Raw genomic sequence first — 12752 nt, 5'->3', positions numbered from 1 at the left:
CTTTAGGGACGAGAGTGCTTCGTCGGAGGCGCTGTACATTTCTTGGTGCCTCACGTGATGAGACAAAAGTCTGGTCGTTCATTTTTAATGACGCGTTGGAGGTCAGGTCTGCGCCCTGCACTGTGCAGTTCCCATCAGCCTCTAACCTGATGCTTTTAGTACCCATTGACGCTTTTTGCCTAATCCATTATTTATCACCGTTTCTTCTGAGTTCATTTGCTGGAATTCTATAAACAGGAGTTTGCTTCATTGACTAGTTAGTGCCCCTGCAGTAAGGTGCTTGCAGGGAAGGCGAGATGAAACTCGCTTTCCGTTTACGTGTTCGTGTGCAGCCTCCACTGGCGCCCGAGGGAAGTTTCTTTACTGTTTATAGGTTGTTTTGTAGTCCATGTGCCTTTATTTGTTGTAGTGATTCTTTTTGATGGCAGCTGGCTTTCGAATCCCCAGTAAAAGGTGCTCTGGGCCGGCCCTGCACGTCGTACGTGCCCTGCCCAGCCCTGGCGTCGCCCGGTCTGCAAGGTGCCCCGGCTCCTGCCTGTGGGAAAAGGTTTTGGAGGCCCCGGCCTGGGTGCGGGGCAGCTTTTCGCTGCTGGGCGTTTTCAGTGGACGGAACTTGAAGACACACACACTTTAAGACTTACAGAAAGGCGTGAGTTTATACCGATGTTTCTAATTCCAGTTTAAGTTTGTAGGGCTTTTACTCTTTGATATTTGTATTATTGTCTTTTTTACTTTACGTTTAAAAATTGGGTTCCTAAGGATATTAACGTAGTTCCTGGCCTTGTCCTGCAGTAGAGCTGTAGTCCAGTGGTTTCAGAATAACAAGATCAGTACGTTAATTCTAACAGCGCGACTGCTGAATGCCGGTACGATTCCTGCGTTCTTTTCATTCCTAGGCTGTGTCTTGGTAGGCGTGCGTAGCAAGAGTTCTGTGTTTTAAAGCCACTCGAAGTAGTTATTTTGTTTGTAGCGCTACCACCAACTTGATTTATTTAGGGTTCATTAATTTGTTTTAATTTTAAGAATTTCTTTTTTTTCTCTCTCTTTGGATTTAGTTCCTTAAAAATGGGTGCAAAGTAAACGCTGTGACAACGCACGTTCACAAGAGTCTTATTTTCTCTTCTCTCCGCTCTTCCCAGCTTTCTCTATAAATGACCGTTTGATTCGCTTTTAATTTCTCTGTTGTCCATACTTAAACGCTGCTCTTTGCTCGGCCTTTCGAGGTAAATGGAGACGCGATCTCTCCCCACAGCACGTGCGACAGCCGCCCGCCTCCCCTCCCCACAGTGGCAGCGATCCCCAGGTCCTCGCTCGGCCACTCTCGGGCGTTCTGGCAGCCACCTCGGGGAGCCGGTGTCTCTTCCTGGGAAGGGAAAACAAAGGCAATAAGTATTTACCAAACCGGGGCACTTTCTCCGGAAGGCGGGATGATTTTCCCTGTTCTTAGAGGAGGAAGTTGAAGTTCAGTGGGTGTGGCGACGTCCTCCAGATCACACGGCCAGTAAGAGATGGAGCCACAGCCCGGGGCACGGCCCTGGAGCACAAGTTCCTGTCCTCATGGCACGTCAGGAGCCCGCGGCCCGGCCTGCCCGCGGCCGTGGGGCCCTCAGTCCATGCGTTTTAACCTGACATTTCAGAGGAGCTTGTTTTTCTGTGTTTTGTTTGTTTGTTTATTTTTTGGATAGCACTTAAGAACCTGATAGAAAACCTCACTTTGGGGTTTTTTCTTAAGAGTTTTTGAGGTATATTTTTAAACGTACAATATATAAAATGATCAGTATACAACCAGTACTATAGATGACAATGGGAATTCAAAAAGAAGAAAATTATCTCGAATTCGAAACCTTAAACTCATCTCGCTATTCAAACTATGTAGTTCTTGACATCGGTTTTCAGAAAGACCAGATTTATTGCATATATTTTTCTTCAGTTTTAACCAGCATTCATTTAATGTTAAAATGGCTAATTTACAGTCAGAATAATTATTTCTACTCAGATACCTTTTAATTTATGAGGATCATAAATTTCGTATCTCCTCTTTCTCTTCTCTCAGGCTTACACGTGGAAATTCTCTCATTTGAAAATGTGTTGCCCTAAATTTACCCAAAAACATTTCTTTTTTTCTATTCTAGTTTGGGAACACCTGCTACTGCAATTCAGTTCTTCAAGCACTTTATTTTTGTCGTCCATTTCGGGAAAAAGTTCTAGCGTACAAGAGTCAGCCTAGGAGGAAGGAGAGCCTTCTCACCTGCTTAGCAGACCTGTTCCACAGCATAGCCACCCAGAAGAAGAAGGTCGGCGTGATACCGCCCAAGAAGTTCATTACGAGGTTGCGGAAAGAAAACGGTAATCCTTTACCTCCCCGTGCGTTTCTTGCTCAGCAGGAAGGTTGAGCGGGGCAAGCTCGCCCGAGCATCTCCCTCGAGCATCTCCCTCGTGCCCGCCGCCGCGTCCGCCCTCGAGAAACCAGAGGTGGCACCCCGTGTCGAAGGACGTGCTCGGCCAGCGAGGAGACAGCCAAACAGCGGTTGATACGAGCTACGCTTAAAGTTTGAAACGTGTTATGCGGAGATCGAATTTGTGTGCCGGGAAACGAGAAGTCGTCATTTCTGTTTTGCCTGGTTAGCTTTTCTGTCAAGGATGAAGCTTTTTTCACCTTATTCCCGTCGTTTTCATAATGCATTTATGTATTTAACGCCTTCGAGCCTTACAGTAACTTGATGTAGAAAGCATGTTATTTTCCCATCGTAGCCATGAAAAAAAAATAATAATAAGGTGAAAGCCTTCCGAGAGCCGCGCCCCAGGGAAAGGAAAGAGTCAGAGCAGTAAGTCAGATTCTCTGGTTTGGGGTCGGTGGTCTCAGTGCCCCTCAACTCCCCTTTAGAAGCAGTTACGGATTACACTTCCCTCTTCTTTCCAAACATTTACAGCTTTTACAGCAAGCCCATAAGGTAGACACTATTAAACTTTCCATGAGATCACCGAGGCGCAGGGACGCTTAGGAAGCCTGTCAGGATCCTGCGCTCCCCCCCAGTGTGTGAGCCCCGTGTTCTCCGTGTGTGGTTTGCCGCCTCAGTCAGACGGGATTGAAGTCACACGTAGGATTCTGGGGTGTGGGTGCGGTGGGCGTTCCAGTCGTGGAAGTAAAACCGAGTGGTACTTGTAGTTTGATTTGGTCCCGCTCAGAGGGCTGGATGCCGCAGAGTGTGAGTGGTGACCAAACACACCAGGTGGGCCCTGCGCCTCGACTCAGCGGGCGCGGTACATTACCACGTGCGGCGAGGCCGGCGCGGGTCCTGTCGAGTTTCTGAATCAGGAGAAGAGGCCGAAACGAGATGCCCGTGGGTTGTCATTCTCACGTCCGATACACACGTCAAAGGTTTTGCTCGTTTTCTCCACTGAATGTGTAAATAGAGCAGTCGATGAATCTTTCACGACAATTCGTCTCTTTTTGTGTGTGTCCCTTATGAAAGCTCAGCGTGTTTAGTTTCGTAGATCACAGATCTGTGTGGCACCTTCCTTTTTTCAGGAAGCCGGCTGTAGCTGTTGGAATGTGGACCGAGGGATCAAGTCGCCTCAGACTGTTTGTTTGTATTAGCAAAGGACTTTGAGATTCTTATCCTGCTAGAAAATTCATGTACAGGATAATTGAACACGCTCTCCTTTCTCAGTTTTCTTATTAGTATTTTAGAAATGTTCGGTATCAGAAACCTGAAACACACAGAACACACATTATTTTCCTTTCGCTTAATAGAACATTTTTCTTGACCTTATTATTTAATATATTGGATGTGCCCTTAGTTTGGGCTGTGACCAAAATAGACTAGGTGGCTCGACCAATAGAACATTCCTCTCTCCCAGTGCAGAGGCTGGGGGGCGAGATTAAGGGCCGCAGGGGCCGCGTCCCAAGGGCGCTCTTCCTGGTTCGCAGACCGCTGGCCACCTGCCTGCTGTCTTGTCACATGGCGGAGAGAGAGAGGAGCCAGCTTTCTCCTGTCTCTCCTTATAAGGGCACTAATCTCGGCTTTTAGGGCCTAAACGGCCTCCCGAAGGTCCCATTCCCAAACAGAATCTCACTAGGGATGAGGCTTTCAACATGGAAACACATGCACGTGTCCATAACAGGATCTTCTAAGTGTACACTGATTTTTTAAAAGTTAGATCGACTCTCATGTTGTACACGAAGTTCAAGTTACTGTGTTTTGAGAGTTCTCTGTGGTTCAATACCTGTGGCTTTATAAATGTGCTGTCAAAGCTGGGATGAACAACTGTTTTTAGTTTCTTAAATTGTTTAATACTTCAGTCAGGGTGGACTGATGCACAGCAGACTTCTTAAATCCTTTATTGAATGAGTCTGATCCCTGGATGAATATTCCAGATGCGTCTGCTCTAAGTTGTGTTTCATTTTTCTATAATTCGGACGTGGCATTTAATAGAAAAACGTTTTCGTTATTTCGATGTTGCTAGCCTTCATAAGTATGTTTTGAAGTGCAGTTTCGGCTTTTGAATGTTTCCCTCGACAGTGAGCGTGGGGAAGAGCGTGCGGATGAAAGAGGACCCTCGGGGTCCTCCACCCCGTCGCTTTCCTGCCGAGAAGGGGCCGTCAGACCGTTCTCAAGGCAGGCTCCTCTCCTGCTGTGTTAAGATCTGCACGTTTTATGTTCTGGGGAGCTTTCGGCTCCATATTTTTACCCACTGTTGCTTTATATGATCAATCGTTTTGCTATCCCTTGGAAGCAGTCTGTTTTAATTTCCGCAGTGAATTTTGGTTTTTAAAGTTTTAACGTGCGTCGCCCGGTCCCGGGGCAAGTGGACGGCGGACGGCGGGCTCCGCGCGCTGCGCTCAGGCTCGCTGCAGGCGCATGGCCTCTGCTGGCGGGACACCAGCTGAAAGCGTGAGTCGAGTGATCGGTTTGTATCTCGTTCCCACTGCGCGCCAGGCACTGCAGAGATTCGGAGTGCGGACCAGGCCGTTTGAAGGTCTGGGGCAACGTCTGCCGGTGCCCTGGGCGCTTTAGGGACTGCGGGGGAAAATGGGTGTGTCTGGGGGGGAGCCGGAGGAGGATGACCTTAGCCTGGCGAGCAGGGCGGGGCCTGGAGCTGCGGCTCGACTGAGGGCGGCAGGCGTCGGTGGAGGGTCGCGATGGGTCGGGCGGCGCTGCGTTCTGGTCCCTCAGGGTGCAGGGGGCGGGGAGGGGGTGTGCAGCCGCAGCCGGAGGGAGTGGCAGCCGGGAGGCCAGGCGGGGGCTGTTGCCACCATCCGGGTAGGAAACGACGTCGACCCAGGTGAGAAGCGAAGGCGTGTTTGAAGTGACTGGCTCCCCGCAGGCTGCCCGAGTTCGCGGGAGCACGAAACGTGGCGCTCTGCCTCGGCCAGCTGGCGTCGGCCGCCCGCGGCGCGTGGGCGCCTTCAGGGGGCCCCGTTCGGCAGCAGGTCGGCCCAGCACCTGCGGCTCCGCGCCCGCCCGCCGAGTCTCAGCCAGCTGCGCAGTTCACCTTGTTTGGTCGTCGTCACACGTCCCATGTTATTTTAGCCGTTTCGACCCTGTCGTTTCTCGGTTCATTCGTTCGTTCATTCATTCATTCATTCAGAGAGCGTCGAGTCCATCCGCTCTGCGGCGGGCCCGGTCCTGAGTGCTGGAGAAACAGGCGTGACTGACGGAGGAAGGGTCCTTGCTCCCAGGCAGTGTGCGCGGACCTAGCGACAAGTCGGGTGCCGCGCGGACACAAAGACAGACGTGGACGTGCGCGTGGGGTCGGTCTCCCTCGCGTGAGGAGGTGTTCGTCATTCACAGAGAAAACTCACTAAGTAAATTTGAGTAAATGATTTTCCATATTCATTTCACTCTTTTTTCTCCAAAAGAACATGAAAGACGTTTTGTGTAACGAAGGCTATAGTTATTTCGGAATTCTGAAAAAAAAAATAAAACATAAGTATTTTCTCTTTTTTTTCATTAATGTTGCGGCCGTATCAGGACCATGAGTTTGGACGTTTCGTACCCATTTATTTAGTAATGAAATTGTCTGTCTCTCCCCTAGACTGTCAGTTTCATAATGGAGGGAACCAATTTTTTTTCCCTCACCATTGGATCTCCAGCACATGATCCAGTTCCTGGCACATAGTAGGTCCTCACTAAATATTTGTTGAATGAATGAATGAGTTTGTTTAATCGTCCAAAGCAAGTTTAAAGTCCACCTTTCCCATTATGCAACTTATTAGCAGAGGAGAAAACATTGTGAGAAAGCCAAGACTTAAAAACTAAGTCTGATGCCGTTCACAGCGGTTGTCCTGAGGCCGCTGGGCTGGAGTCGTTCTGACGTTTATGTGCCGTGGTCGCTGTTCTTAAAACTGTAGCGGCCGCTCTCGGGAAGTGCAGGATGCCGGCGCGTTCACTCTGCTGTGTTTATGGAAAATGCGCTCTGTTATTTTAACTATTTTAGCAGAATACTCGAGGAGTATTTTCGGGTTTACTTTGCATCTCATTTCTGGTGCTTTCAAGTCAGTGGAGGTATTTCTGTGACTGCGAAGTCATTGTTCTCTGTTATAAAGAACATCCAAAAAAAGATGTTTCAAGTTTGTGTAAAACAGAAACATTTGCACCGTTTTTGCTTTACACACAAAAAAAGCAACTCTTTTTAAAAACATGCGAAAATGTTGTTTTTTACCAGGGAAAATGAGCGGTCGCGTAAGTGGAAATCAGTGTGGTGAGCTGCCGCCCGCCCGGCCCGGCCGCGTCCTCGCCCACGGCCCTCCCCGGCAGACCGCTCTGTGACTTTTCCAGCTCGTTGCCACTTCCCTCGAGCCCCTGACCAGCTGGAGCACAAGCCCCTTGCAGTCCTCGCCTTAGTGGACTCCCGTGGAGGGCGGTTGCAGACTCGGGGCCTGGGGGGAGAGGCTGGGTGAGGGAGGGATGCTCTTCGTGTGTCAGGGGTTCATGGGCACGTGAGGGAGCTGCCTAGACGCGAGAGCATCAGGGTCGGTGCGGGAGTCGGGGGTGGGGGCAGAGAAGCCGTGAGTCTGGCCATCGCGGGCGAGGAAGGAGGAAGGAAGGCGAGGCAGGTGCGGCCGGACCCTGAGAGCAGCTTGGACCGCGGTGGGTGGAGTGTGACGGGTGAGGAGCGGCAGCTGAGAGACGCCGGAGGCGGAGGCGGAAGAGACGGGGCGTGTCAGGCGGGGGGTGGGGCAGCGGCTCCCGGGGGAGCAGCAGGAAGGCTCAGGGAAGGAGAAGGTGCCCGGATGAGGAGGGGACCAGGTCCGGCGAGTGACCGGGAGCAGCAGAGGACAGGAGTGGGGTCGAGGGGTGCGGCGGGGTGCTCTTCAGGGCTGGAGGGATGACTGCACGGCGGGGCGGGGGGGGGGTGCGGGGCAGGAGGTTTTGCGGGGGGGCCGCCGTCTCGGTGGCAGGGGTCCAGGGGTCGCGCAGCGACTCCCGCTGTGCGCGGGGGTGGGGACGGCGTCGCGGTGCTTTCGATCCGCTGTCCCCCGCAGGCGGACGCCCAGCAGACACAGCATCCCCGGTCGCAGGGCAGGCGGGCGTGGAGAACCCGGGGCTTCTGTTCTTAAAGTGACGCGGGGACTTTTTATTCCTTCGTCTTAGACTTTCTGTAAATTCTCTTCTAAATGTGTATTCTTGCACTTAAAATCTGTAAGCTGTAAACTTTCTGGAATCTTCTAAGTGCGCACCGAGGATCTGAAGCGGACAGTCCCCAGTGAGTCCTTTCGACCAAGGTGGCGGTGCTGCTGCGTGCGGCCCAGTGGGGTGGCCGGCGGGTTGGGGCCCTGGCCCTGTCCCTGCCTGGCGGGTGGCTGTGCCCCTCCGACCCCGCTTCCTCGTCTGTGCGAGGACGGGTGAGGACAGTGCCCAGTGCCCTGGGGCTCAGCCGGGGCTCCACCCCCAGAGTCTTCATCCTCTGGCCCGAGGGGTGCGTGAGGCCAGGCCGGGGCGACGGGCTTGTTAGCGACCGGCCCTGTGTCCAGTGTCGTTCTTCGTTTGCGTTTCCTGCGGTTACACCACCTCAGGTTTGGAAGGGGCCTTAGAACCGACCCGGCGTAAGTGATTTCCGAGATCACCGATCTCTTAGACCTGACGGCGCCTCAGCAGCTCCCGGGAGCCCGGGCTGCAGGTCCCACCTGTGCCTCGTGGAGCCGGGGCCTCTGGGACGCACGGCCGCGCCGTTCGGGCCGGGACAGGCTTGCCGTGCGGTTCTCGGGGGTTTGCCCGGACACCGGTGAGGGCCGTCCAGCTGCCGCCGCAAAACTCATGTCGTAATGTTTGTGGAAAGACAGGTGAGACGAGCTGATCAGAAGCACCTGCTTCTTGTCTTCCCAGCGCGTCACGTAAACGTGTGCGGCCAGGCTTGGTCTTTCTCTTGCGGATCAGTTACCGTTTTTTTTTTTAAAAAGATTCTCATTTATCTTAACTTCGTTTCCTCAAATCCAGTCATAATTTTTAGATGTGAAAGGTGCTTATCTCTTGCACATTACTCCCTCCTCCAGACATTCGCACTGAGTTCTGGCGAGCGCCTAGATACTCTTTTTTCAATTTAGTTTTTTACTGAACTTACTTGTTCTGAAATAACCCTCCAACCTCTGTTTACTCGCAGAGCTTTTTGACAACTACATGCAGCAAGATGCCCACGAGTTCCTGAATTACCTGCTGAACACGATCGCCGACATCTTACAGGAAGAGCGGAAGCAGGAGAAGCAGAACGGCCGGCTGCCCAACGGCGGCCTGGACGGGGAGGGCGGCGGCGGCGGCGCGCCCGACCCGACGTGGGTGCACGAGATCTTCCAGGGCACCCTGACCAACGAAACCAGGTGTCTGACTTGCGAAACCGTAAGTGTGCGTCTCCTGTCGCGTGGCGAATGCTCCGTCGCGGCGGTCCTTCGAGTGTGGCAGCTCGGCGAGAGATGCGCCCCGACGTTTCGTTCCCGGGTGTGGGCTGAGTGTTAAAAATGCACCCGTCCCTCGAAGGCGCCCCCTGCGCTTTGTCGTGATGCCGCTCACGTGACTTCCCTGGGTGACGGAAGAGCACTGTGGCAGCTCGAGCGACCGCGTCGGTGCACGGACCGCGGGTCACTGGCTGCCGCGTCGGAGGACAGCTGCAGGGTAGCCGAGGTGCGAGCGTGGCGCAGGAAGCCGCCGTGAAGCCCCGCGCGCCGGTTCGTGCCGCAGGTTTTCGGCCCCGTCGCTCCGTGCTGAGTCTTGCGGGTGCCGCGGCCCCACCGGCTGGAGCGAGCGGCCCCGACGCGTCTTGGCCGGCACCCCGCGCGGGCGGTGTGTTGGGCGCCGGCGACGCCGACGGCGGGCGTGGGGGCCCCTGTCGCTTTGACCGCGCTGCCCCAGCGACGCGCCCGCTTCTCTGCCATCCGCACATCTCGTGTGGCCAGGCGTCCATACGGGCCTTTTTTCCATCTTTCAAACTTTTCTTTCCTCTTGCCGAATGTTCGGAGTTCTTTACGTATTGCGGACACCACTCCTTTATCAGACGCCCCGTCCTCCAAGTCTGGGGTCTGTCGTTTCATCCTCTCAACAGGGTCTTTGGCAGATCCGAAGTTTTAATGTTTTAGTTTTAAGAGTTTAATCTTAATAAACTTCAGTTTTCTCCTTAATGCAAATGCTGTTGGAGTTTTTTGAATGCTTTTGATGTTGGATCTGAAAAGCCATCTCCAAACCCAAGGTCGTCTAGATTTTCTCTGTTAATCTAGACGTCTTATAGATTGCATTTTATACTTAGGACTATAATTTATCTTGACTTAATTTTGTGAAAGAAAGGCATAAGGTCTTTGTCTAGATTGTTTTTTTTTTTTTCTTGGCACGTGCATGTCCGGTTGTGCCAATACCGTTGTTGAAAGGCTGCACGGCACGGCCCTGCTCCTCTGTCACAGGTCAGCTACCTGCCTGTGTGAGCGCGGGGCTGCTCCTCGGCTCGCAGAGCTGCGCGGCTTCGAGTGCCGCAGCGTCGTCGGAAGTCTTGGAATTGGGCAGTTTTGGTCCTCAGACTGTTCTTTAATATTGTGTTGGCTATTTTGGGTTTTTGCTTCGCCATGTAAACGTTAGAAACCGGTCTGTTGTCCCCAACATAACGGGCTGTGATTTTGGCTGGGGTCGCATCGAACCCGTAGGTCCGGTTGGGGGGTCCTGACGCCCTTAGGGCGCCGAGTCCTCGTCTCCTCGGGCGTGGACTGCGTTTGTGTACGTCTTCATGAGAGTTTTACGTCTTCCTCGTGTCGAGCTGGTGCGTGTTTTGTTAGATTTATACCTAAGTATTTCTTTCTGTGTGTGCTCACGCCAAGGGCGCCGTGTCCCTTCTTCTTCTTCCTTCTCCCCTCCCCTCCCCTCCCCTCCCCTCCCCTCCCCTCCCTCTAAGTGAATGGAGATCCTTTTGGGTCAACCATGAATGAAAAGATGCGGACTTTAAATAGAAACCATACCCACAGCAACAAGTCATCTATTGACTGTTGATTAGGGATCGATCTCTTGAGCTATGACCTGGCATTCGCAGAATGGTCATCGTCAGCAGTGTAATTTCAATTGATGGACACAGCAGTAGTAAATAGATTGAATTCCCTTTTCTGAGTACGTTTTTATTGGTGCGGCTCTTTCCGATCAGTCGAGCGAGGCACGGCGAGCGCTCGGCCAGGCGCGGCCCGCGGAGGGCGGGGCGGGGGCCCCTTGCCGTGCGCCCTGCTCGTCCCCGCGGCCATCGCCGATGGCAGGAACGGCTGCGACCGGGCAGCGCGTGGCGAGTCGGCCTCGGTGCTCGTCTTTCTTCAAGCTGATACAATTTAATTATTTTAGCATGAGTTTTTCAATGTGTCTTGTAAAGGAAAATTTTATCCTGCATTCTGAGCTTTTGGAAACAGACTCTGCAGTTACTGGAGCAGCATGTCGCTCGGAAGAGAAGGTGTAAAGCAGAGAATTTGGCGGTCGCTTCACGTTTGGGGTGACGGTGCCCGGTCTGTGTTAGAAGATGTGTGTCATTCAGCCTTCTTCGGTGAAACAGGAAGCGATTGAATTTGCCGAGCTTGTTGAGCAGTGCAGTAGTCGGTAAAGCTGGCCACGTGGGTTTGGGGCCCCGTGCGGAGGCCTGTGGGACGCTCTGCTAGGGACTTGGAAGTTTACTTTGTAGACGGGACTGTCGGGGAGTGAGGACTAAGCGCGTTCGAAGGAGGAAGTCGCATCAGCCGTCTCGTTAGTTTATTTGTGACAGGGGGACGTTCTTCACGAGGCCCTGCTGTGGCCTGCAGCGTATATAGTCGCAGTCAGTCCTTCCAGAAGTAAGGATGCGAAGTGAGAATACTTTCTCAGAGTCGGAGATGATCATCAGTACCAAACTGCACATCTGGTTTCTTCAGACTGATCTGGAGGGATGAGACTCAGAGTTTCGCGAGAGTAAACACACGCGCTCACGCGCACATACACGTGTGCGCACACACACGCGCACGCACGCGTACACACAATGCACACATGCGTGCACGCATGCATGCACACAACACACGTGCACACGCACGCACACAGACACGCACACACTCGCACACGCACACACATGCACACATGCACACGCACACACATTTGCGCACACATGCACACGCATACATGCACGCACGCACACACGCCCCCGTCTCAGTGGCGCGTGGCCGGCTCAGCAGGGCGGGGGTCCGGCGCCCCTGTGGCGGGAGGCCGTCTCCCTGGCGGCCCCCTCCCGGTGCCGCCCTGCTCTGCGCCGGCTTCTTGGCCTCCCGCCTCGGCTCTCCTTCCCTCGTGTGCCCACTAACGCGGGCGTCCTCCAGGGCTTCATCCTGGCCTGGCTCTCACGCCGCGTCGGGAGGGTCACGTGCCATTGTCGTTACTGCCGTGCGGACGAGTCCCCGGCGCAGATCTGCAGCTGAGACTCGTGCGTGAATTTTAGGCTCGTATCTCCCAGATCCTGTCCCTCGTGTGGGACACAGCAGTCCAACCACCACCAAACGCTGAGAGTCAGAAGCCGCCCCACTGGGCGGCCGCCTCGCACCGACCCCTGCGAACGTAGACACATAACTCAGACGTGTCCACGCGATCCAGAACGTGCGCGCGTCGGGTTTTTTATGTGACCCTGAAAATGAGCATTGAAAACGAAGAGCGCTGGGCCGGTGCCTGGGAACCAGGGCCCCACGTCGGAGACACGGACTGCGCTCTTCCCCGTCAGCCCCGCCGGGCCGGCCTTAGCCTCCCTCTCCCCTCCCCCCGCCTCCCCCACCTCCCCTGCCCCCCCACATTCCCCCCCCGCCGCCTCCCCCACCTCCCCTGCCCCCCCACATTCCCCCCCCGCCGCCTCCCCCACCTCCCCTGCCCCCCCACATTCCCCCCCCGCCGCCTCCCCCACCTCCCCTGCCCCCCCACGTTCCCCCCCACCCCCGCCCACCAGGCTGTTTGTCCTCGGACATGTTGTGTCTCCCTTTCCCCTCGTCTTCCTCCCCCTCCCCTCGCCGGCCCTCCGGAGACCCTGACGGGCTCCCCGGCACTCGTCCTGCACGGTGTCCGACACCTGTGCCGCGTGGTCCATTGCGGGCGGCTGCCGCCCAAGCGGTGCCGGAACCGGAACACACTCGCCCAGCGGGGGCTGGCAGCGTGGGCGGGAGGCGCAGGGGGCCGAGCCTCGGCGTCCCCCCCCGCCCCCCCCCCGCTCGCCGTGGGCGGAGCGTCGTCGCAGGAACTGCCAAGGGACATGGACGTCCACATTCCATTGTCACCCAAATCAAACGAATAAGC

General features: G+C 54.5%; 1 protein-coding gene across 2 annotated transcripts in view; it reads left to right on the top strand.

Moving 5' to 3' along the window:
• The window catches only part of USP12 (ubiquitin specific peptidase 12), a 68995-nt gene that overhangs the window by 38577 nt on the left and 17666 nt on the right, over window positions 1-12752 (top strand). Inside the window, exons 3-4 of one of the 2 annotated variants that reach the window (XM_016121910.2) lie at window positions 2133-2346; window positions 8605-8837. In XM_016121910.2, the coding sequence (XP_015977396.2) occupies window positions 2133-2346; window positions 8605-8837 (447 nt within the window). The remainder of the gene's footprint in view (window positions 1-2132; window positions 2347-8604; window positions 8838-12752) is intronic. The other variant, XM_036228376.1, reaches the window with a different exon arrangement.

The sequence above is a fragment of the Rousettus aegyptiacus genome, unplaced genomic scaffold (assembly GCF_014176215.1).
Source record: "Rousettus aegyptiacus isolate mRouAeg1 unplaced genomic scaffold, mRouAeg1.p scaffold_m13_p_11, whole genome shotgun sequence".
In the NCBI taxonomy this organism is placed as follows: Eukaryota; Metazoa; Chordata; class Mammalia; order Chiroptera; family Pteropodidae; genus Rousettus; species Rousettus aegyptiacus.
This window is presented reverse-complemented; position numbering and strand designations above follow the sequence as displayed.